This window comes from Vipera ursinii (assembly GCF_947247035.1).
Source record: "Vipera ursinii genome assembly, chromosome: 1".
NCBI lineage: Eukaryota > Metazoa > Chordata > Lepidosauria > Squamata > Viperidae > Vipera > Vipera ursinii.
In genome coordinates, this window is record NC_139512.1 from 351232514 (window position 1) to 351255517 (window position 23004).

Genomic DNA, 23004 nt, shown 5'->3' on the forward strand with positions numbered 1-23004 from the left:
CTGAGCTGCGCACATCTCATCTTTGAGAAATCAAGAATGCATCAAGAAATGCTAAATGATGCAAACGAGGCTCATTCGCAAATTTTTTTCCCCTTTCTGGGATCATTCTGGTTTGCTAGCCATAGGAGGACACAGGGTGATCTGTAGCTCACCTCGACTGCTGGAAACTGTCCTGAAGCTTTTCACAAAAGTGCCAAGATTTCTCTTTCTTCTTCTTTACATCTCTGCCCTTTTTATTGCTGTTCTATAAAGCTCTGGATTGCTTTAAAATATATATATACTTTTATAGCTGCGGATTTCTTTTTTTTAAAAAAAAAGAAATAAATGCTGGGATTCTCAAAACACAAAATGTTAAACAACCTATTTGGCGAGTGATGCCTACTCAGTGCTTCTAGCAAGGTGGTGCTAAGTGTGTGTTGTTGGGTTTTTTTTTTAATGGGAGTTTGAAGAAAGATCATACAGGTAGTCCTCGACTTATCACAAGAGTTGAGCCCAAAATTTCTCCTGCTAAGCAGGGCAGTTGTTAATTGAGTTGTGCCCCATTTTAGAACCTTATTCGCCACGGTTAAGCAGATCATTGCAGTTGTTTGTTAAAAGAAGCATGCAGTCATTAAGTGAATCTGACTTCCCTCAGGCTTTGCTTGCTGGAAGCTGGCTGGGAAGGTTACAAATGCCAATAATAATAATAATAATAATAATAATAATAATAATAATAACAACAACAACAACAACAACAACAACAATAATAATAATATGATCTTGCAATATTGCAACTGTCATAAGTGCATGCCAGTTGCCAAGCACCTGTATTTTGATCATATGATCACAAGGATGCTACAACAGTTGTAAGTCTCAAAACTGGTCATAAGTAACGTTTTCAATGTAACTTCAAGTGGTCACTAAACAAATGATTGTAAGTCAAGGACTACTGTATCAGTAGGCCTTGACATGCAACTGTTCATTTAGTGACCATTCAAAGGAACTGAAAAATGTGACTTACGACCATTTTTCACAGTTACGACCTTTGCACCATCCCCATGATCAAAATTCAGATGCTTGGCAAATGATTCATATTTATGACTATTGTTGTGTCCAGGGGTTATATGATCCCCTTTTGTGACCTTCGGACAAACAAAGTCAATGGGGAAGCCAGATTCATTTAACAACCGGGTCACTCATTTAGAAACTGCCGTGATTCACTTAACAACTGTGGCGAGCAAAGCTGTAAAATCGGGCAAAATTCATTTAACAAATGTCTCAGTTATCCACAGAAATTTTGGGCTCAATTGTGGTCGTAAGTCGAGGCCTACCCATAATAAACTTGTTTATTATAAAGGCTAGGTTTTCTACTAGCTTCAATCACCTCACCACGCTCCTCTCAGCACCTAAAATGGCCACCTGTGGAGACCTCCCTTGTTTCATCCCAAAGTATGGTGACAGAGAGATATCTTAATGCAGTGGTGTTTCTCAACATTGGCCACTTTAAGACGGGTGGACTTCAACTCCCAAAATTCCCTAGCCAATTCCCCACCCCAATTCCTCCTCAATTGTGGCCAGCTGAGGGAATTCTGGGAGTTGAAGTCCACCCGTCTTAAAGTGCCCACGGCTGAGAAACACTGTCTTAGTGGCTTAAGTTATTAGTGCAACCATTTTTTCTGCATCAATCATGTGATATTTTTTTTATGAGAAATCAGGAAGGAGAGTCTGTGATTTAAGGGCCACCATAAAGCCCGTAGAGTTGTGTGAAGAATTCTCAGGAAGGTATTTTTAGGAGAGTCTGGGGTGCTATGGAGGTGAGGTGGGGGACCCACTAGATGTTTAGGTGGGGAGGCCTATCCAGGGAGACCTATAAATCCCTGCAGTTTTGTACTTTGGGTTTGACATTAATTAAGCAGCAGATAACTCCTCATATTACGGCCACAATTGGGACCAGAATTCCCGTCGCTAAGCAAGGAAGTTGTTAATGAGTCATGCCCGATTTTACAGGTAGTCATGATCCCAATGGAGCCCAACATTTGCCTTGCTAAGCGAGACAGTTGTTAAGTGAGATTTGCTCCACTTTTCCAGCCACAGTTGTTAAGTGAATCACTGCAGTTGTTAGTAACCTGGTTGTAAAGTGAACCTGGCTTCCCCATCGACTTTGCTTCTCCGAAGGTTGCAAAAAGTGACCACATGACTCAGAGACACTGAAACCGTCATAAATATGAGCCAGTTGCTAAGTGTTCAAATTTTGATTATCCTTAGGAACTTGGGGGGCTGCCTCGGCTGCCACTGATTAATTGTTCTCACTGTCAGGAGGTTTCTCCTTAGTTCTAGGTTGCTTCTCTCCTTGTTAGTTTCCATGGTCACATGCTTAAAATCAGACACTTGTTCAACTGACTCATATTTATGACAGTTGCAGTGTCTCCAGGTCACATTATCCCCTTTTGCGACCTTCTGACAAGCAAAGTCAGTGGGGAAGCCAGATTCACTTAACAACTCTATTTCCTAATTTATCGACTGCAGTGATTCACTGAACAACTGTCTTGTTCAGCAACACAAATTTTGGGCTGAATTGTGGTCATAAGTGGCTGTAATAGATTGGTAGCATAGAACACCTTAATATGAGCCATTCCAGTCTTGAAACTGGAATATAAATATATTATATGGATATAAATATATTTATATGGAAATAAATAAATAAATAAATAAATAAATAAATAAATAAATAAATAAATAAATAAATAAATAAATAAATAAATGAATGGACCGGCACTTTTATTAATACGGAGAAGTAGTTTTCCTGTCACTTGGGTTGAGATTCTGGAAGGACTACTGTACTCTACCTCTTCCATCCCTCTGTTAGCATATTCTCCCGCTTCCCTACTCATGACCAGGAGCAAATCTTAACTGCACCTGGTGCCTGAACAGCGTAAATTACATCCGGACGTGCTCTGGAGACACCCTGGACCGTACACACTCCAACTGTGCAGCCTCCCAATCACCAATTCTTTCCACGCTGCTGGTTCTTCTGAAAAGATTGTCCATTTGCTATCCTAGCTGTGTTGCAAATGATACTCAAATGATGTCCCCCTTCTGTGGGGAGGCTGGGGTGAGTTCATTATTTTAAAACTTACACCTCAGAGCAGAAAGAGCAATGGAGGCCTGTGCTCATTTCACACGGAGGCCTTTGGAGATATCCAAAGTGTTAGCAAATAGGAGAAGGAAGCAATATTAAATAGGTTTGCTTTCTTGAGTTACTTACAGGTAGTCCTTGACTCATGACCACAATTGAGCCCACACTTCCTGTTGCTAAGCGAGACAGCTGTGAAGTGAGTTTTGCCCCATTTGACAACCTTCCTTCCCACAAGAGTTAAGTGAATCAGTGCGGTTGTTAAGTCAGTAACACCGTTGTTAAGTGAATCTGGCTTCCCCATTGACTTGGCTTGTCAGAAGGTCGCAAAAGGGGATCACGTGACCCCAAGACACTGCAACTGTCATAAATATGAGTCATATTCATATTTAAAATTCATAAGTATGAATTCTGATCACATGAGCGTGAGGATGCTGCAGTGTGAAAAAATGATCTTAAGTCACTCTTTACAGTGCCATTGTACTTCGAACGGATGCTAAACAAATTGTTCTAAGTCGAGGACTACCTGTATAAAGTAATAAAGGCAGGATAAAAAAAAATCTAATGCATTTAACAAGGATCTTTGTCCAGGCTGTATCGGCAAGTGTGTTTCCATTTTGTTCTGCCTCCATTTGTCTTTTGTTGTTGTCCAGATTTCTGGTTTTGTTTCGACTTCTCAGAAAGCGAGTTGTGTTCTCTATCAACTACAGAGATGTAATGCAATGTAATCTTAGCCTTCCCCCATCTAAAACATTTGCTTGGGATCACAAGTCCCATGCTTCCCAACAGCCAGGCTTGGTGAGAATTCCTGGAGTTGCAGCCCTTGTAATTTGGGGAATATTAGATTGGTGGAATCTAACAAGAGCCTTGGTGGAGCAGTGGGCTAATGCCTCCTTAAGTAACACCAGCTGCCTGCAATTAGTGCAGGTTCGAGTCCCACCAGGCTCAAGGTTGACTCAGCCTTCCATCCTTCCGAGGTAGGTAAAATGAGGACCCAGATTGTTGGGGACAATTAAGCTGACTTTGTAATAATGCCGCTTGGGGTGTGTGTGAAAGCCCTAATAAGCAGGCATATACATAGAATGAAGGCTACTGCTAAGCTTGTAAGCCGCCCTGAGTCTTTGGAGAAGGGCGGGATATAAATGGAATTAAAATAAAATAAATAAAAAATAAATAATGTAAAGTTTTTTCATGGTCTACAGCAGGGGTGTTCAAATTTAAGACCCACGGACTTTCAACAAGTCTTGAAGTTGTCAAGATTGGACACCCCTGGTCTACACGGTCTATTGTATCAGTTACAGAAGTGTTCTCTGCAACTGGGCATCTGTATTATTGCATGTAGTGGTACAAAGGCTCATCCTTTCCTACAAATAGATTCTCATATCCAAAATAAGAATCACACAATGAATTTGCAAAAATACAAAAAAAAAATCACAAACAGCTCCTCTCGTCCAATTTTAATGTGACTTCTAAACAAAGAGACCACTACACACTCTACACACAGTGGGAATGTCGTTACCCTGGGGATTGTGCAAGACTGCACATCTGTCTGACTCGTGATCCCAGTTTTGAATAGCAGGTTGCGGAAAGCAAACCTGGTAAGAAGAAAGAAGCGGGCAGAGGTAGAACTAAAACCCAATTTAATTTAAATTTAAACCTAGCCAAATAAAGACAAGCTATTTTATTCTATATGTATTCAATCACGTTCTGCTTTCTGTCATATGACAAATTGCAGCAAAGTCTTGGGGCACCTTAAAGACTAACATTTATTATTCCATACATGTAGTCCTCAACCTATGACCTTAATTGAGCCCGGCAATGATGGTCATAAGTCGTGATGGTCATAAAGTGGGTCATCAAACAGAAGTAAACACTGGTTTCTGTTAAAAAATACCAAAAAACCTTAACTTGTGGTCACATGACTAGGGATGCTACAAACAACTATAAATGCCAGCCAGTTGCCAAGCACCCAAAATGCAGTCATGGATTACGGTTGAGGATGATGTCAGAACTTCAGAACCAAAAGGTCGTAAGTAACTTTGGGGGGAGGGGAGGGATCCATCGTAACTTCAAATGGTTGCTAAGCAACTGGTTGTAAGTCGAGGACTACCTGTATTACAATTGAACGACAGCTTTAGGAACTGTATGGAGCTGCAAAATCAGGCATTAAAACCAGAGACTGATAAGAAGGATCACGCTGTCCGGCGAATCCAAAAAGACTTATTGCATCTACACTAAAATTAATTTTGATCAAATTAAGTAGTTATTTTGGATGCCTTCCATATGTTTATAAAGAAATGCTATTCCGGAGGGAGAAGGATCATGAACAGTTCCCTCATTCCCAGAATTAAAAATGGTATTCTGGTACAACGTATGGGTCTTTCTCTGTGCGAATGTCATAGGGTCTCCTACTTGAACAGGGGTTTGGTCTAGAACAGGGGTCGGCAACCTTGGCTCTTTTATGACTCGCGGACTTCAACTCCCAGAATTCCCGAGCCAGCATAGCTGGCTCGGGAATTCTGGGAGTTGAAGTCCGCGAGTCATAAAAGAGCCAAGGTTGCCGACCCCGGTCTAGAAGACCTCCAACGTTCCTTCCAACTCCGATATTCTGTTCTTCTTATGGCCCCCTATTACAGGGAAATCTAAAAAGACGCGTAGGCCTAGGGAAGATTTTATTTTGAACAATGCTGCCATTAAATTTGCCTCCTGGAAAATACGGTTCGGTGTTTTATATGACACAGTCCATATAACCGGATGGGCCCGTCCTTTTCATTCAAGGCAATAAAAGTGAATCAGTTGAAATATCATCTCAAAAGTTCCTTCGGGGGGAGTTCAGGCTTCCCCCCCACGCTCCTGTTGACTGGTCATTGACTTCATGGGATGAATATAAACGACGGCAAATGTCCACTGATATCGAATACCATGAGAAAGATACAGGTAGTCCTTGACTTACAACCACAAATGAAACTAGAATTTCTGTTGCTAAGCGAGGCGGGGGTTAAGTGAATTCTGCTCCATTTCAGGACTGTTCTTGCCACAGTAATTAATTGAGTCACTGCAGTTGTTAAGTTAGTCACGCGGTTGTTAAGTGAATCTGGCTTCCCCATTAACTTTGCTCGCCGGAAGGTCGCAAAAAGGGGGTCACGTGACCCCAGGACGCTGCAACCGTCATAAATACAAGCCGGTTGCCAAGCATCTAAATTTTGATCATGTGACCATGGGGATGCTGCAATGGTTGTAAGTCTGCAAAACGGCCATAGGTCTCTGTTTTCAGTGCCATTGTAGCTTTGAACTGCCATTAAGCAAACTGTTGTAAGTCGAGGAGTACCTGTAGAGATGTGTGGGCACTCCAAGGAATGTTTCAGGAATATTCTGCCTCATGGAATCTTTAAAAAGAAAACAAAAATGGCTGCTTTTCACTGTGCATGCTCACCATCCAAATCTAAGTAAACAAATCAATAAACACAGAGGTTTATGGAGATATAAGGGCAGTTGAGCTTAATTCAGGTAAAATGTTATATAAATGTGCAACCTGGGACTCCTACTTTACACACAGAAGGAGAGAGAGAGAGAGAGAGAGAGAGAGAGAGAGAGAGAGAGAGAGAGAGAGAGAGAGAGAGAGGTGGGAAGAAAAGTTTAGAAAGGAAAAGAGAGAAAGGGAAAAGGGGGAGGAAGAAAGAGGGGAAGAGAGGAAAAGAAAGAGGAAGAGGGGGAGAGAGAGGAAGAAAGGAGGAAAGAGGGGGAAGAGAGGAAGGGAAGAGAGAGAAGGCGAGAGGAAAAAAGAGGGGGAGAGAGGAAGAGGGGGAGAGAGAAATGGAGAGACAGGGATAGAGAGAGGATGAGAGAGAGAGGAAGAAAAAGGGGAAGGGAGGAAGAGAATGGGGAAGAGAGAAAGAGGAAGAGAGAGGGGGAGAGAGAGGGAGAACGAGAGAGAGAGAGAGAGAGAGAGAGAGAGAGAGAGAGAGAGGGCATTTTAATAATGCAGCTTCTACCCTTCCTAATCACGAGCTGCAGGTGAAAAAAATTATGTCCATCCATGTGCTCAGTGAATTATTTATATCTCCTGCCCCCATTCCTGGAAGAACCTGTGAAAGAACCAGTTAAATTTAAAAGAATTTAAGGACCCAGATTGTTGGGGGCAATTAAGCTGACTTTGTAATAATGCCGCTTGGGTGTGTGTGTGAAAGCCCTAAGAAGCAGGCATATATGAAGGCTACTGCTAAGCTTGTAAGCCACCCTGAGTCTTCGGAGAAGGGCGGGATATAAATGGAATTAAAATAATAAAATAAAATAAAAATAAGCCGAGCTCTGGTTGAGCTTTCAACCCTGAACGAGTGTTCCCATATTCCATTTTATTCTTGTTTGTGTATAGCGATTGATAATACAATATATACAGTCACAGTTTAGCCAAACCTGAGCACATTTGGAGTCCTGTAAATTATAAGCAATGGAGAAATGGTTTCCCTGTTTAATATAAACGTGCCTCAAACTAAGGACAACTTCTGTCTAATACGTGAAGGACTGCATTGATAAGCTGAAGTACAGTGTTGTTGTTTTTTTAAAAAAATATTTTATTTATTTTTATTTTAATTCCATTTATATCCCGCCCTTCTCCGAAGACTCAGGGCGGCTTACAAGCTTAGCAGTAGCCTTCATTCTATGTATATGCCTGCTTATTAGGGCTTTCATACACCCCCCAAGCGGCATTATTACAAAGTCAGCTTAATTGCCCCCAACAATCTGGGTCCTCATTTTACCTACCTCGGAAGGATGGAAGGCTGAGTCAACCTTGAGCCTGGTGGGATAGGGATGAAGATGTTTGCATCATCCAGTTCACTTCAGTCTATCAATCTATCTACCGTATATCTTCAGGCTTTGCTTAATGCTACTAGCCAGCCACCATTTGCCGAGTCCTATCTACTGACAGTTTTCTCAGTATAACGCATTTTTAAGATGGGGGCCAAATTCCAGAATTGTACCCAGGTTTAAATTTGCTGAGTATCAATTCCCTTCAGCAGATAACTCAATCATCCAGGTTCACCGTTGTCCCAAAGGTGCTTTTCAAAAAGCAACTGGACTTTCTTGGGGTTTTTTTTTCCTTGACAATATTTTGCTTCTCATCCAGAAGCTTCTTGTATGAGAAGCAAAACATTTTCCAGGGAAAAAAAAACCCCAAAGAAATCATTTTCCTTTTGAAAAGCACTTTTGGAACTCCCGTCAGCAGCAAATTCTCTGTAATGTTTATGCTACCAGTTAGGTAATAAAATTTGACTTGCTTCTGTTCATCCTGGCTGAAAAAAAATTGGCGAAGGAATATAATTAAATAATGTACTCTGGCAGTGGGGTTCAGTAGGGGGCTAAGGGAAGTGACGTCATTTCTTGTGGTCATAGACTCACTTCTTTTTTCTTTTATGATGATGCTTTTTTTTTGATGTGCTATATGAAACTCACTACATTGGGATATTCACTCCCAAGTGATGTCCATCGGAACTTCAGGCGTGAAAGATAAAGGCTACAAGTTAATTGGAATCAAACTGATTCATTGCTCATCCCTATGCACAGGAATCTAGTCAACTAATGGTTAGCACTATTTTGGTGCTAGATAATGTTTAATGGGAGACGCGGTGGCTCAGTGGGTTAGGACGCTGAGCTTGTCGATCAGAAGGTCGGCAGTTTGGCGGGTCGAATCCCGAGTGCCGCGTAACAGAGTGAGCGCCTGGGAAGGTAACAGCGCTCCGTGCGCCTTTGGCGTCTAGTCATGCCGGCCGCATGACCACGGAGACGTCCTCGGACAAGCACTGGCTCTTCGGCTTTGAAACGGAGATGAGCACCGGCCCCTAGAGTTGGAAACGACTAGCACGCATGTGCAGGGGAACCTTTACCTTTAATGTTTAATGGAATTCAAGAGGGGTTGGACAAATGTTTGTGACTATGTAGACTCTCTAGACTGATTCCTCTTTTGACTCCACTGCAGATTCTGACACTCCTCCTACAGGAACGCATACTATATCTAGATAGTTGTTCTTTTTGCCTGAAATATAATTTACACTGAGATAAAAAAGAGGAACTAGATCCATAGATGGTGTAGAAAGTTAAATTTGCTTTCCTCAGGACCCTGAAATATTCTCCCCTTCCCCCCAAACATTCACAGCGGATTCAGTGGAGACAGCGGCCGTGTTGTGCCCATAATACACTTTGTGCTATATTAGTAATCTTACAAAGAGTTACAATGCCTTAATGCCTTGCTACCCATCTTCAAAAGCTGGTTTTCAGTTAATTCTGCTTTATTTAACGTTAAAAGGGCAAAATGTCCTATAGCTTGGTAATGTTCCCCATCGATTTCAAGTATAACTTATTTCTGAGTAAGTGGCTATACAATTTGCAAGAGTAATAAATGTGGAAAGAATTTTCCCCCCAAGAATTAAATGCAGTTAATTTTTGTATAATTTTTATATGCAGTTGTCTTGAGGAAGAACTTCATAGTTTAAAAAGTGTCAAGAAAGAAGAAAATGGTTTTCTAAAGCACCTTTTGGAGTTGATTTTTTTTTATTCATGTTTCATGATACCAATGGATAAGCCCTTCTTTCCTATGTCCCATGGGTGCTGCCAGAAAATAAATATGTTTATTTTATTTTCCACCTCTACAAATGTAATTCTTACAGCTTCTGCTTTGCACACTGGCTTGAATGACAGTTCTGATTATTTTTTTTTAAAAAATTATTGATTTATTCATTTTAATGATGGCTTCCACTAACCAATCTTTAACTAACTGTGGTTGTTTAATTACAGAGGGAACATTCCCACGCTCAACAGGTACAGTAATTCTCCTTTTTAGCTCTTTTAAAAAGTAGCTAGTTGTCAGAAGAATGTGTAGTTTTAACACAATTTTTTTATTTAAAAAAAGGGTTCTTTAACAACCTAACTTTTTTATTTAGTTTTTCTTTTTTTTGGAATCTGGCTCCCACTCAAAACTATACCAATCTCTAATCCTTATTTTCAGCGTTTTGTTTTTATGTTTTCCTCTGTTCCTCTTTGAATGTTACTGTCTTTGTTCTTCTCTTTACCCTTTCTTTTGGCATGCTATAAAAATTGCTTCACCAGAGCTCAAGACTTGTCTTACCTGCCTTAAAAACTTGTTCCAGATCTTGAAGCAAAAACTGGTCGGTTTCCTTTCTCCTTTCCTTTTTCCTTGGGTAGCAAAGGTGGATCCCAGCTGGCCAACCCACCAATTGGGATTTAAAACAGAGTTGGTATTCCAAGTATACAGGTAATCCTCGACTTACGGTCACAATTGTGCCCCCAATTTTTCTTGCTAAGTGAGACAGTTGTTAGGTGAGTTTTGCCCTATTTCCCAACCTTCCTGGTCACAACTGTTACGTGATCGCTGCGGTTGTGACGTTAATATCACGGTTGTTTAGCGAATGCGGCTTCCTCGTTGACTTTGCTTGTCGGAAGGTCGCCAAAGGGGATCACGTGACCCCGGAAACGCCGCAACCGTCATCAAAATGAACCAATGGCCAAGCGTCCAAATTTTATTTCACGTGACTATTGGGATGCTGCAAGTGAAAAAATGGTCCTAAGTCACATTTTCCGTGCTGTGGTAACTTCGAATGGTCACTAAACGAACTGTTGTAAGTCGAGGACTACCTGCACAACGTCCAGATTTTCCAGACATTGACCCATATCCCAAATTTGCGAAGGTCAAATTTCCCAGCTGGGGAAGGTTCTGAACGCAGGATCCTTAACCTTTTCATTTCTCTATATCTTAAATCTTTTTTTTTAATAGGAAAGAGATTAGCAAAATATCCTTGTCGGTGTTTGCTCACCTGTGAGTAGAAGGGATGCTGTGTCTTTGCTCACCTGGCCTTCTCTGAGAAAGTGGCCATTAGCTTCTCTCTGACAAAGGCCAACTCCCGTTTTTTCAAAAATGCCCAGGGGAAGAGAAGACTTCCAAAGTTTTTGAATTAAAACACTGGGAGATAGGAGGGCGGGGAACCCTTTGCTTGGTGCTTAATTACCCAGTTCCTAAAGAAATGAAATTGATTTTATTGGATCGCGGCCAAGAACGGGCAGAGTGGGTTTGAAGACTAGCTACTCACCCTTCTACAGCAGGGGAAACAAACAGAAGACGCCTCCAACTTAGCCATTGGCAAGAAGGACCCTAGAGCAGGGTTTTTAAAATCCTTTTGGGCTACAGATCCCTTTGAAAGTCTGGCGCAAGCTACGAAAGCCCAAATATTATTTGAATACACGAGATAAAATGCGGATCATGCTCCAAAGTCCATGGCTCAGATTCGGCTATCCAAAATATTTTAAAAAGAAGAGCTTGTAAGCCAGCCTGAGTCACCTTGTAAGGGAGATGGGTGGCATAAAAAAATTAATTAATAAAAACGAACAGCCTCAAATTACTTTAGACGGAGAGATTTATTGAAGACAACGGGAACTTTTTTTTGGAGAGTTAGAGGTCATGCCTTATTGAGCTGCCTACACGGGTTGCCGACTGAAAAACTAAATTTAATGAAAATATAGTTGTAACGTTTTCCTCAACCAAGTTCAGAGGGCTCCTAAACTCCTATCTGTAGACATCAAAGAGATCTGTGGAATTAAGAATTAATTAAGAACCCTGATCTAGACCATCGGGTGTGAAAATGGTTTTTGGATGGGGACGGTCCAGGCAATGGCTTCTAGAGGTAGCTTTGTTTCTCCGACTTGTTAAATCTCCAGTTGGCTGAAGGGTGTATTCTCTCCAGTTTGAATGCCTTGGCAGAGATCATTTTCATCTGCCTTAAATTAACTTTTTTTTTAAAATGCCAACCATTCACTAGGGCTGTTCAGGGAGGAGGGTGGGTGGAAACTGCTTGGCTGAGAACTAATTATTATATAGTCATTTGTCAGGAAAGACGTACAGCCTCTCGCTTGAAAGAGAATGTATTTGCTCAGCCGTCTTCCAGAACTGTGTTTTCTTTCCCCCGTGTTGTTTCTTTCCTTTAAAATGCAATTTTGCAAATATGGCTAAAGGCAAATTGGAGGGGGTGGGATAGAGATAAGCGGGAACTCAGTGGGCTCATTCGATATTCTGGCCTGTTTCTCTCTAAAGTAGTAATCACTGCACCATTTGTAGGCAGGAGATAGAAGACTTGACACGACAGAATTTATTTCCGTGTCAGAAGGAAATATGCCACACTTCCACAAGTTAGCACGCCCTGGACAAGTCTTTTTTTTTCCCCTTAACCACCCAACAGGTTAGATTTTCACAGGTAGGGATTTTTTTTATCCACACAACAGAGCATTCAGTCGTTGCAGTTTCCTCCCTGGTAGAGAAGTGACGGCTTTTTTTCTGTAGAGGTATTTGAAACTTTGGACCACAATCTTCTGCTTTGTATTTTGTGAGGAACTCATCCTGTAACATCAATTGATGTCACTATTGAAGGACCCAGGGGTAGGTTCTGGGTTCACATACGTGCATGCACTCAACCACCTTGCTGTCTGGCAATTCACTTGCTATTGACCAGGGGTCTCCAAACTTGGCAACTTTAAGACTTGGTGGGTGTTGAAGTCCACAAGTCTTAAAGTTGTCACGTTGGGAGACCCCTGCCACAAACAAAGAGATATTTTCAACAAATCAGCAAGGGTTAGGCTGCTGTTGTGTTAGGTCATATTTACCACAAGTTGCTGACCAAGGACTGGTGTGTGGAATGGGTTTCTTCTGAATCAAAATGTTCACCAGATATTGTGAAAGATCTCTAGTGCTACAGGGTATCAACCAGCATTTGCAATGCCACACTGTTGAATCAACCATTTCAGCTGGTCATGATGTAGGAGAGAGATGAGGAGAGGGGTAGATGTAAGTCAAGGTGAGCCATCAGTTGGATTCCAGATGTTGACTCATGAGTACTTCCACGATGAGCCAGTAGCAGTCATCTAGCAGTTGTTTCTCAGTACCAGGACGTTGCTCTCCATTGGAGAAGTGATGGGATCATCCAAAGCCCATGGTTGAAGAAGAAATATGCTATGTAAGGGTGTCCATGGGGATGATAAAAAAAATTCAAGATGGCGGTGCAATGGCACAATTCAAACCCCGCCTCCTTTAATGTGCATTCCTTGTTAAAAAGGGGTGGGGCTTAGACTGGCCGGCCATCTTGTCCCATTTGACCAACTCTCCAAATGTCCCTGGAATATGAGAAGCTGTTTTATTCCAGGCTCGACTCCCATTTATAATATTTGTATCCTTAGGAGCCCCACAGTGACTCCTGGGTTGTGTTGGACCAACAAAATGGCTAGCAAATGAACACACAGGGTTATACATGCATACAACCAAACTAATTTAACACGAACCAAATTCAGCATGGTTCTGTGACTGCTATTCTTATGAACTGGTCAGGTGTGTTGCATAAATACAGCCTCTAGATCAGGGGTCTTCAAATTTGGCCCTTTTTTGACTTGTGGACTTCAACTCCCAGAATTCATCAGCCAGCATGCCTGGCTGAGGAATTCTGGGAGTTGAAGTCCATGTCATAAAAGGGCCAAGTTTGAAGACCCCTGCTATGAATGGCTTTTAGATAGATGCTCACAATGACATCTCACACACCTGTTTTAACGCCAATTCACAATGTGGGTAAGATTATTGCCTACAGGTAGTCCTCAACTAACAACCCCAAATTTCTGTTGCTAAGCAAGGCAGCCGTTAAGTGAGTTGCCCCCCATTTTATGAGCTTTTTTGCCACGGTGTTAAGCAAATCAGTGCAATCGTGAAGTGAATCGTGCAGTCGTTAAACAAATCTGACTTCCTCCAATGACTTCACTTGTCGGAAGCCAGCTGGGAAAGTCAGAAATGGTGATCACATGACCCCGGGACACTGCAACGGTCATAAATTAAATGTCAGTTGCCCAGCAACTGAATTTTTATCACATGACCCTGGAGATGCCGCAATGGTAAGTGTGAAAAACGGTCATAAGTCACTTTTTTCAGTGCTGTTGTAATTTCGAAGAGTCACTAAATGAATGGTTGTAAGTCGAGGACTACCTGTATTTTGGAAAAAGCTTAACTTGGAACATTTCTGAGCCTGGTCTATTGATGCTGATGTAAGGGCATTGAAATCTAGCATAAAGGTTATGCCCAGCTGGCACAGTGGACAATACCATTCTTAGCGATTTCTAAACATACTTCAGCATGTTGTTGTATATTTCTGTTGATGTATATCCATGGCCTTTGTTCAGAGAAAATATACTATGTCTTCAGAAACTAAAGTAGCTCTCTCTGTGTACGTGGGCGTTTGTGTATATGTGTGTTCTTAATTTGCAAAGGCTAATCCTATCTGTTTATCATCTGCTTCTGTCTGCCAGGGCAATGTATAGCCTCACTGTTGAAAATGTAAAGAGTTTGGGAATAGTCAAGATATAAATTATTCTGCAACGTATGTGGGTTTTTTTTTAAAAAAATAGTGGAACAGGAGAGAGGAATGCCCCCCCCGAGCTTCTTTTAGACTACGCTATTTTCATTTTAATTATTTATTCGTCAAACAAAAATTACAAATTTGAACGAACAAAATGAAAAAAAAAACTACATGGGGCGAGGTCCGCAGAAATTAAGTTGGAATTAAAACTATGAAAGTTTTAATTAGCTGAAAGAACTGAATTGGGTAAGATACCTCAGACTTCAACAACTCTATAATTCTGGATGAAATTCGCTACCAGCTGTTGTCAAAATCAGGGTCCTGATGCTGCTGGACTCACAAAGTGTGAGGTCGAATTACAAGTTAAGATAGCCTTTAGTGAAAATTTCACTTCTGCCTTCTATGGATCAAATTATTTTAGCAAATTCCACCAGTTATGGATTTTCTTTTGTTTTGTTTGTTTTCACTCAGCCTCAGTACTGCCATCTGCAGAATGGGTTTAGGATCTACCTCGCTGGAAATGTTACAGTTCTGCGAGGCAAAATGCTTGAAAGCCCTTTTCAGATGCCAAGGGGCTAATGGGATTCTTGCTCAGAGTAGTGCCGCTGACAGAGTTCTCTGCAAAGCCACGAATCTTAGATTAGCTCGTAACCAATTTTGCTCTCTTTTAATTTCAGCAGGTAACAATTATTTCAGAAAAGCAGACTTAAGAATCTGCAGGGCTGCAGACTGAAAATCCAGCCTCCTGGAATTAAAATTATTATTAAATTCCTGACCTTTTAAAGACTGGCTCAGATTAAAAAATTTTTTTTTTAAAAAAAAAGGTAGAAGTGGTAGAAATAAATAAATAATTACTAGCCACGGGGACCAAATCCAGCTCAGTACATTCCAACAAACAAATGTGAATGCTTTTTACATATCCAAAACTCAAGAGATCAAACTCTGAAGTCCCCATCTATTCACTAGGATAATTACTTTTTAAACGCCACAATATATGGGAGGCATTACATAAAGAGGAAAATGAAAGCAACAGCCTCTCTCCCCATCCCCAAATTTGAATAGTCTAAAGTATTTCCTTGCGGCTTGAAAATCTTGGTGAAAATTTCTAATCTTAGAATGCTAGTGACCTTTAGAAGACTTAATGAATGAATGAACCTTTATTGTCAAAATGAGATTGGCTGAGCCTCCCTTTATGCCTCCCCCCGCCACTACAACTCACAGTGACAACAAACCCACCATCTTGTTAACACCATGTGCTAATTGCACACAACACACCAGCCTCACAAATCAATCATACATAAAGTTATTTCCCGCTCAAGAGCCTGACAGCCCATGGATAAAAGCTGTTCTTCAACCTGTTGGTACGGCTGGCTATACTCCTGTATCTCCTACCTGATGGTAGGAGAGTAAAGAGGTACCGACCAGGGTGTGAGTCATCCCTGAGAATTTTCCTCACTCCTCCAAGGCAGTGGGCCCTGGTGAGGTCATCCAGTGGTGTCAGGGGACAGCCCACGATGTCTGTGCTGTGCTCACCACCCTCTGTAATACTTTCCTATCTGCAGCTGTCAGGCCAGCATACCAAAACCACAATACAGTACGAGAGGACGCTCTCTATAGTAGACCGGTAAAAGAAGTCTAACCTCTTTATCCAGATGTCATTAATCTAACATCCTATCTAGGACTCAGTTTCACATTCACAAGCCCATCTCACATTCCTGACTTGCAACAGTTAAAAAAAAACACACAACAACATCAGAAACAAAAATTGCAGATTCATAATAGCCTGCAAACATATTAACCATGACTAAAACCACAGTGAAACTAATAGCTCTCATAGTCAGGAAATTTCTCCTTCTTTAGAGTTGGGATCTCCTGTGCAAGGCAGTACGAATCTTTGCATACAACATTAAAGTCCATGATTTCTGCTGTTGCTGCTCAACTGTTTTACTGGCCAAGCTCAATCCCTGTAATTTTTGTTTTTACTTGAACATATATATAAAAAAACTGTCAGGGCAAACTATTGCATACAGTAAAAACAGACAGCAAACCCCACACTCCCTCATCCTGATGATGTTGCCTAGTTGGGTAATGAGATGTCTTCAAGCTGCCACCAAGGAGTTTGCAAGCTCTGAGTCATCAAGCTCAGAGACCATCAAGAGTTCTGTGTTTCCACCATATTGGAGTCTTTTCCTTACCACGAAGGACTAGTTCTTCATATAGTACGTCCATGGGCTTTTGATATGCCCATGGTTAGCTTGTGGGGTTTTTTTGGGGTGTGTGTGTGAAAATTGGCAAACCGCTTGTTGTGGTCAACAAACCCTGTGAAACAGCCTTGTCTATCAGCCCAGCCACTTGTACCAGCTGTAGGGAGGGATTAAAATGCTCTATCCATCCTGCAAGCCATTGCAATGGCTTGTAGGCATAGCCAAAGTAACGTATTAAGAGCCATTGGCATTGGCATCCTTTTCCTGATCTTTTTGGGTGTTTGCTCAGGATCTTAAGTGGCAAAGCCACAATGCATTGTTCTAGTTCACAGAAATCCTTCTAGCTTTTAAAAAAAAAGTTATAACAAGTATAACACAAATATTCTCACTCTTTTCATCTGCTTTGATGTTTCGGTGACCACTGAAGCTCCTTTGAAAGTCATTTTCAGTTCTACTGAAGCTGTTTAAAACCTGGTTAGCAGGTTCCTCAACTGACTATCCGGATTCACACACACACACACACACACACACACACACACACACACACACACACACACACATAAAATGTTGGAGGTTACTGAGTAGCACATTAGTGCTATTCTGTTGCAGCTATTATTGCAACTTTGGCCTCTTGGTTTTGTAGTACAGCTAACCGTTTCCCAATTGGTGGAAGAATTCGCCCTTTCTTGTTTTGAATTCAGCCCTGTCAAGAGTTGAGGAAGAAGAGGGTGGGATGAGGGCAGGGTCTGAACATACCAAAGGGTAAATCTTGGAAACCTGCGCTCTGTAAATTTAATTTTGAATAACCATTCAGATTTAGATTAGATTTAGATTTTATTAGATTTATATACCGCCCTTTCCCGAAGGACTCAGGGCGGTTTACAGGGCATTTTAAAATCATACCAATACAAAATACAAAGTTAAAAGACAAATAAAAGATTAAATTATCCCTGAAAATAAAACCCAGTTAAAATTCTCAGCCTGGGTCAGAGAGCTCAAAGAGCCAAGTCTTCAGGTCTCGGCGGAATGAACGTAGGTCAGGGGTAGTCCTGAGCTCCACGGGCAGCTGGTTCCAGAGGGCAGGTGCACCCACTGAGAAGGCCCTACCCCTGGGTGTTACCCGCGGCACCCTGAGAAGACCCTCCCTGTGGGAGCGCACTGGACGAAGGGAGCTTGATGCTGGCAGCAGGTGTTCCCTCAAATATCCCGGACCCAAGCCATTTAGGGCTTTATAGGTCATTACCAGCAGATGGTTTCTTTAGGAATGCTAGAGCCAACATCGTGGTAAGCTTAAATCTACTCCTACCCTATTTTTGTGTGCTTGTTTCTTTGAACTTCTCTATGCCAAACCAAGTGAAGTTTTCTCCTTTATTTTACTGACACACACCCCTCCAAAGAGAGAGAGAGTGAGAGAGAGTCTCTAACTAGTTTTGTGAGCTCTTTTGTTTCTCCTGACCTTCTTTTTGAGCCCTGTCTGTCTTCTGCTGGTCTCCTAATACGTCCTGTGATTTGAACCTGCTATTTAGAATGTCCTTCTCGTCTAACCTTAACCATTACGGGATGGTCCACGTGGCCAGCGTGAGCGACGTTCTCCTGGACAATTCTTTCACCCCACCCTGCCAGCGCATGGGAGGCATGGTTTCCTTCCGAACCTTTGAAGACTTCGTCCGGTAAGCAATGGAGGAGTACCAAAGCTGGGACAGGATGGGTTAGTTTTTCCAACACTTCTGCTTTCAGCTTCTTCTGTCTGACGTCGTGTCCTCCTGCAGTGTACAAACCCCAGGTTGAGCTAGGTATCAGAAAGGGTAATTTGAAGGCAGGATTGGAAGGGGAGGAGGACAGAATAGCATAAGGGTGAAGGGATCTGGAGCAAAGCTCTGTTGAACATATTATGAAAGAGATGTTGGCTTAACTTTGAATGTCTCTGGAGGTTCTCAGTCATCCAGGTCATGGTTGCCCCAAAGGTGCTTTTTCAAAAGGCAGCTAGATTTTCTTGGTTTTTCCTTGAAGACGTTTTGCTTCTCATCCAGTTGAAGAAGAACCGAAGAAGCTTCTTGGATGAGAAATGAAACGTCTTCAAGTAAAAACAAAGAAAGTCCAGTTGCCTTTTGAAAAAGCACCTTTAGGTTGAACTTTGAAGTTGTCTGCTTTGTCTGGGTAAGGGAAGGCACTGGCCTGTGCAGTTTGTCATCATATAGTTCAGTGTTTCTCAACCTTGGAGGCTGTAAGATGTCTGGACTTCAACTCCCAGAATTCTCCAGTCAGCAATGCTGGCTGAGGACTTCTGGGAGTTGAAGTCCTTCTGAAAGCCACCAAGATTGAGAAACACTTGTAATGGTAAGCAATTTTGTCCCGTACTCTTCTCCCTTCTTACTTGTCACACCTTTTGATGTTGTGCTTTGCCTTAAGAAATATTGCAGGATATTTTGGACCAGAGAAACCAGAAGAAGATGGGTGGGACAGGTTTGAGGCCATGAAATGGAATGCTGGGAATATCTTAAAATGTTGGATTGCTATTTGATGTTTTGATGATGGTTGATCTTTTGCTTATGTCCTGCTTCAGACTTTTTGATGAGATTATGGGATGCTTTTGCGACTCTCCACCTCCAAGTCCCACCTTTCCAGAATCAGGACACCCATCCCTGTATGATGAAGATAAGGTACAGTAGTCTGTTCTGATTGGGTTTGACAGTAGAGGCAGCTTCTTGAGTTGAATGGACAGGGGTGAATTAAAAGAGCTGTGGAGAAAAAGGTGTGTGCAAGCATATGGATGCAGTTCATTAAAGCAGCTGTATCTTTTCTGGGTTTTCGCAATATATTTGAGTACCAATAGAAGAGACGCGGTGGCTCAGTGGGTTAGGACGCTGAGCTTGTCGATCAGAAGGTCGGCAGTTTGGCGGGTCGAATCCCGAGTGCCGCGTAACAGAGTGAGTGCCTGTTACTCATCCCAGCTTCTGCCAACCTAGCAGTTCGAAAGCACATAAAAAATCCAAATAGAAAAATAGGGACCACTACGGTGGGAAGGTAACAGTGTTCCGTGTGCCTTTGGCGACTAGTCATGCCGGTCACATGACCACGGAGACGTCCTCGGACAAGCGCTGGCTCTTCGGCTTTGAAACGGAGATGAGCACCGGTCCCTAGAGTTGGAAACGACTAGCACGCATGTGCGGGGGAACCTTTACCTTTACCTAGAATACTTGTAGCTCAGGATTGAAATGCAGGGTCTTTAATGCTCTCTGAGCTTGGTTGTGTGCTTTCTTGTAGATGTTTTATTACCCTTTCACTGATGATGTTATCTAGATGGGTAATGAAATGCTGCAAGAAAACAACCAACCAAGCTCAGAGAGCATCAAGGACCCCACATTTCAACTCTGAGCTACAAATATTTTCTTCTGTTGGTAGCATACATGGGCATCAAATGCTTCAGAAAGCATGCAAATGAGAGAATTTTGCATGTAGGCAAATCTCAACTTCGCACTGATGATGTTACTTAGTTAGGTAACGAAACGTCTGCAAGAAAACAACCAAGCTCAGAGACCACCAAAGACTCCAGATTTGCATACATTTTTGCCTTTGAATCTGGAGGAATGCGCTGCCCTAATTCATAGTATTCCTTGTTTCTCAGGATGGTAGAATTTTATGGGTTCCAGATCCATGAGAAACGAAATCTGAGTCAGCAAGATGTCATGCAAAATTACATGAGGCCTATTCTTAGCTTAAGAGGGTTGGAAAACCTTTCAAGCATTGGATGCTATTGCTTGAAGATGTGTGATGGCATAGTCTCAGTTTTGAGAAAAAAATATGACCCCATATCTTGCAAGACTATCCTATATCTTGAGAAGTGGAAATCTCGTTCAACAATGTCAACTTAAGTTGACATCTTCTGTAAGAAACAAATTTAAAATTGGATAGTTTTAAGTTTTAATTATTTAACTATTTGTCAGAGTTGCCTGACAGGGGAGATAGGTGGCGTAAACACTTAATAAATAAATAAATAATAAACAATGTCAGCCATCTTAGGAGATTTGGGCCATACATTTATTGCATTTTTGACAGCTATGAATAGATGCTATGAAAGAGCTCTGAGGGTGCAGTGGTTAAAGTGCCGTATTGCAGGCAAACTCTGCCTACAGCCTGAAGTTCAATCCTGACAAGCTCAAGGTTGACTCAGCCTTCCATCCTTCTGAGGTCGGTAAAATGAGGAGCCAGATTGTTCGGGGCGATATGCAAATAATTCTTCTACGTTGTAAAACTGCCCAGAGAGTCGTGTAAAGCACCATGGGGTGGTATATAAGCCTAATTGCTATTGCTATTGTTATGTCTAGCTGGATCACTAATGCTCAAATCTGACATACCAATGTGTTGGTGATTCTTGCTTTGGCAATTTTTAAAAGCAGTTAAAATTACAGAATTTAGAAGGAGGTAACTATTCCCATCTAAAGTATGAACAGCCATGCTTCCAAAATTCTGAAGGGTACAATAGGGGTCTCCATTCCACCTGTAAACATTATTTATTTATTTGTTTGTTTGTTTGTTTGTTTGTTTGTTGAATTTATATACCGTCCTATTCCCGAAGGACTCAGGGCAGTTCACAGGACAAGTTAAAAACAATACAAAAGAGAGAATAAAATAAAATAAAATTAATACAAGCCCACAATTAAGATAATATTAAAATTAAAATTTAATTTAATTTAATTTAATTTAATTAATATAATTTAAAATCCCTCAGTCCAGGCCAGACAATTCAAACAACCAGGTTTTTAAGTCCCGGCGAAACGAGCGAAGGTCGGGGACAGTCTGAAGCTCCATGGGCAGTTTGTTCCAAAGGGTGGGCGCACTCACAGAGAACGCTCTCCCCCTGGGGATCACCCACCGGCAGTCTCTAACCGGCGGAACCCTAAGGAGGCCCTCCCTGTTGGCGCACACAGGACGATGGGAAGCTGATGCTGGCCATCGATTTATTACTGCGTTTTCTCTCTCTCTCTCTCTCTCTCTCTCTCTCTCTCTCTCCCCCACGCCAATCCACCTTCTGATTTTTCTTTGAACCATAGAGTGCTCGAGATGAACCTATTCATATCCTGAATGTCGCCATTAAGACTGATTGCGATATTGACGACGAAGGTCTCGCCGCCATGTTCAGGGAATTCACGCAGAGCAAGGTGACGTTCTTCAGTTATCTGTTTTTCTTCCATCTGTTTAGCCAAATGGAATGCAGATTCTATCCATCGTTGCCACCGTCTTCCTACTTTTTTTTTTTTTTGAGCAGTTCGCTTATCTTTAAAGACAAGTGTCAACTCCTTGGGACAACAGCCTCTTCCCCCCCCCCCGGAATGGTCATTGATAGCACTATAGCAAATAATAACATGGCTGAGCAGCTCTCTAGTCTGAGTTGTTTGTAAATAAGTGTAGAAGTCACTCGGCAGTATCACTTCACAACCGAAGAAGGGTGCCATCTGATGAGATCTTAAAAAGCAGACTCTCTCTTCCCATTTTTTTAACTCTGCCAGGAGAAAAACTATCTTCATGCCAAGACTGACCTTACTTTTCAGGCCAAGGGGACAGGGCAAATTAGACCCTTTTTTGGAGATCCCATTGTTGGTCTGTTTAGACAAAATGCAGGTAGTCCTCGACTTACGACCAGAGTTGAGCCCCCCCCAAATTTCTGTTGCTAAATGAGACCGCTGTTAAATGGATTTTGCCCTACCTTACGATCTTTCTTGTCACCGTTGTTAAGTGAATGACTGCAGTTGTTAAATTAAAAATATGACTATTACATCAACCTGGCTTCCTCATTGACTTTGCTTGTCTGAAAGTAGCAGAAGGGGATCACGTGACCCCGGGATGCTGCAACCGCCATAGATACAAATCAGTTGCCAAGCATCCAAATTTTGATGACCTGACCATGGGGATGTTGCAACGGCCATAAGTCTGAAAATGGTCATAAGTCACTTTTTTCAGTGCCGTTGTAACTTCGAACAGTCACTAAATGACCTGTTGTAAGTCAAGGACGACCTATAAACGATTGATACTTAATACAAATGAAGACCCTCCTTCTTACAACTGGACTGGAACAAAAGGAAGCAGATTGAATGACCTACTTCATTTCTGAAAGGCATTACACAGCCTTTGTGAGAAGCAGTGGTGGCGCTGTGGTTAGGCTGCAGCATTAAAGGCAAACTCTGCCCACTGCCAGCCGTTCGATCCTGACCGGCTCAAGGTTGACTCAGCTTTCCATCCTTCCGAGGTCGGTAAAATGAGGACCCAGATTATTGGGGGGCAAAATGCTGACTCTGTA

General features: G+C 41.9%; 1 protein-coding gene across 3 annotated transcripts in view; it reads left to right on the forward strand.

Annotated features, from left to right (window-relative positions):
* ACACA (acetyl-CoA carboxylase alpha) overlaps window positions 1-23004 on the forward strand; it is a 284404-nt gene that overhangs the window by 129138 nt on the left and 132262 nt on the right. For all 3 annotated transcript variants that reach the window (XM_083379642.1, XM_083379643.1, XM_083379644.1), the window contains 4 exons: window positions 9902-9925; window positions 18236-18379; window positions 19273-19369; window positions 21761-21868. In XM_083379642.1, coding sequence (XP_083235768.1) covers window positions 9902-9925; window positions 18236-18379; window positions 19273-19369; window positions 21761-21868 — 373 coding nt within the window. The remainder of the gene's footprint in view (window positions 1-9901; window positions 9926-18235; window positions 18380-19272; window positions 19370-21760; window positions 21869-23004) is intronic.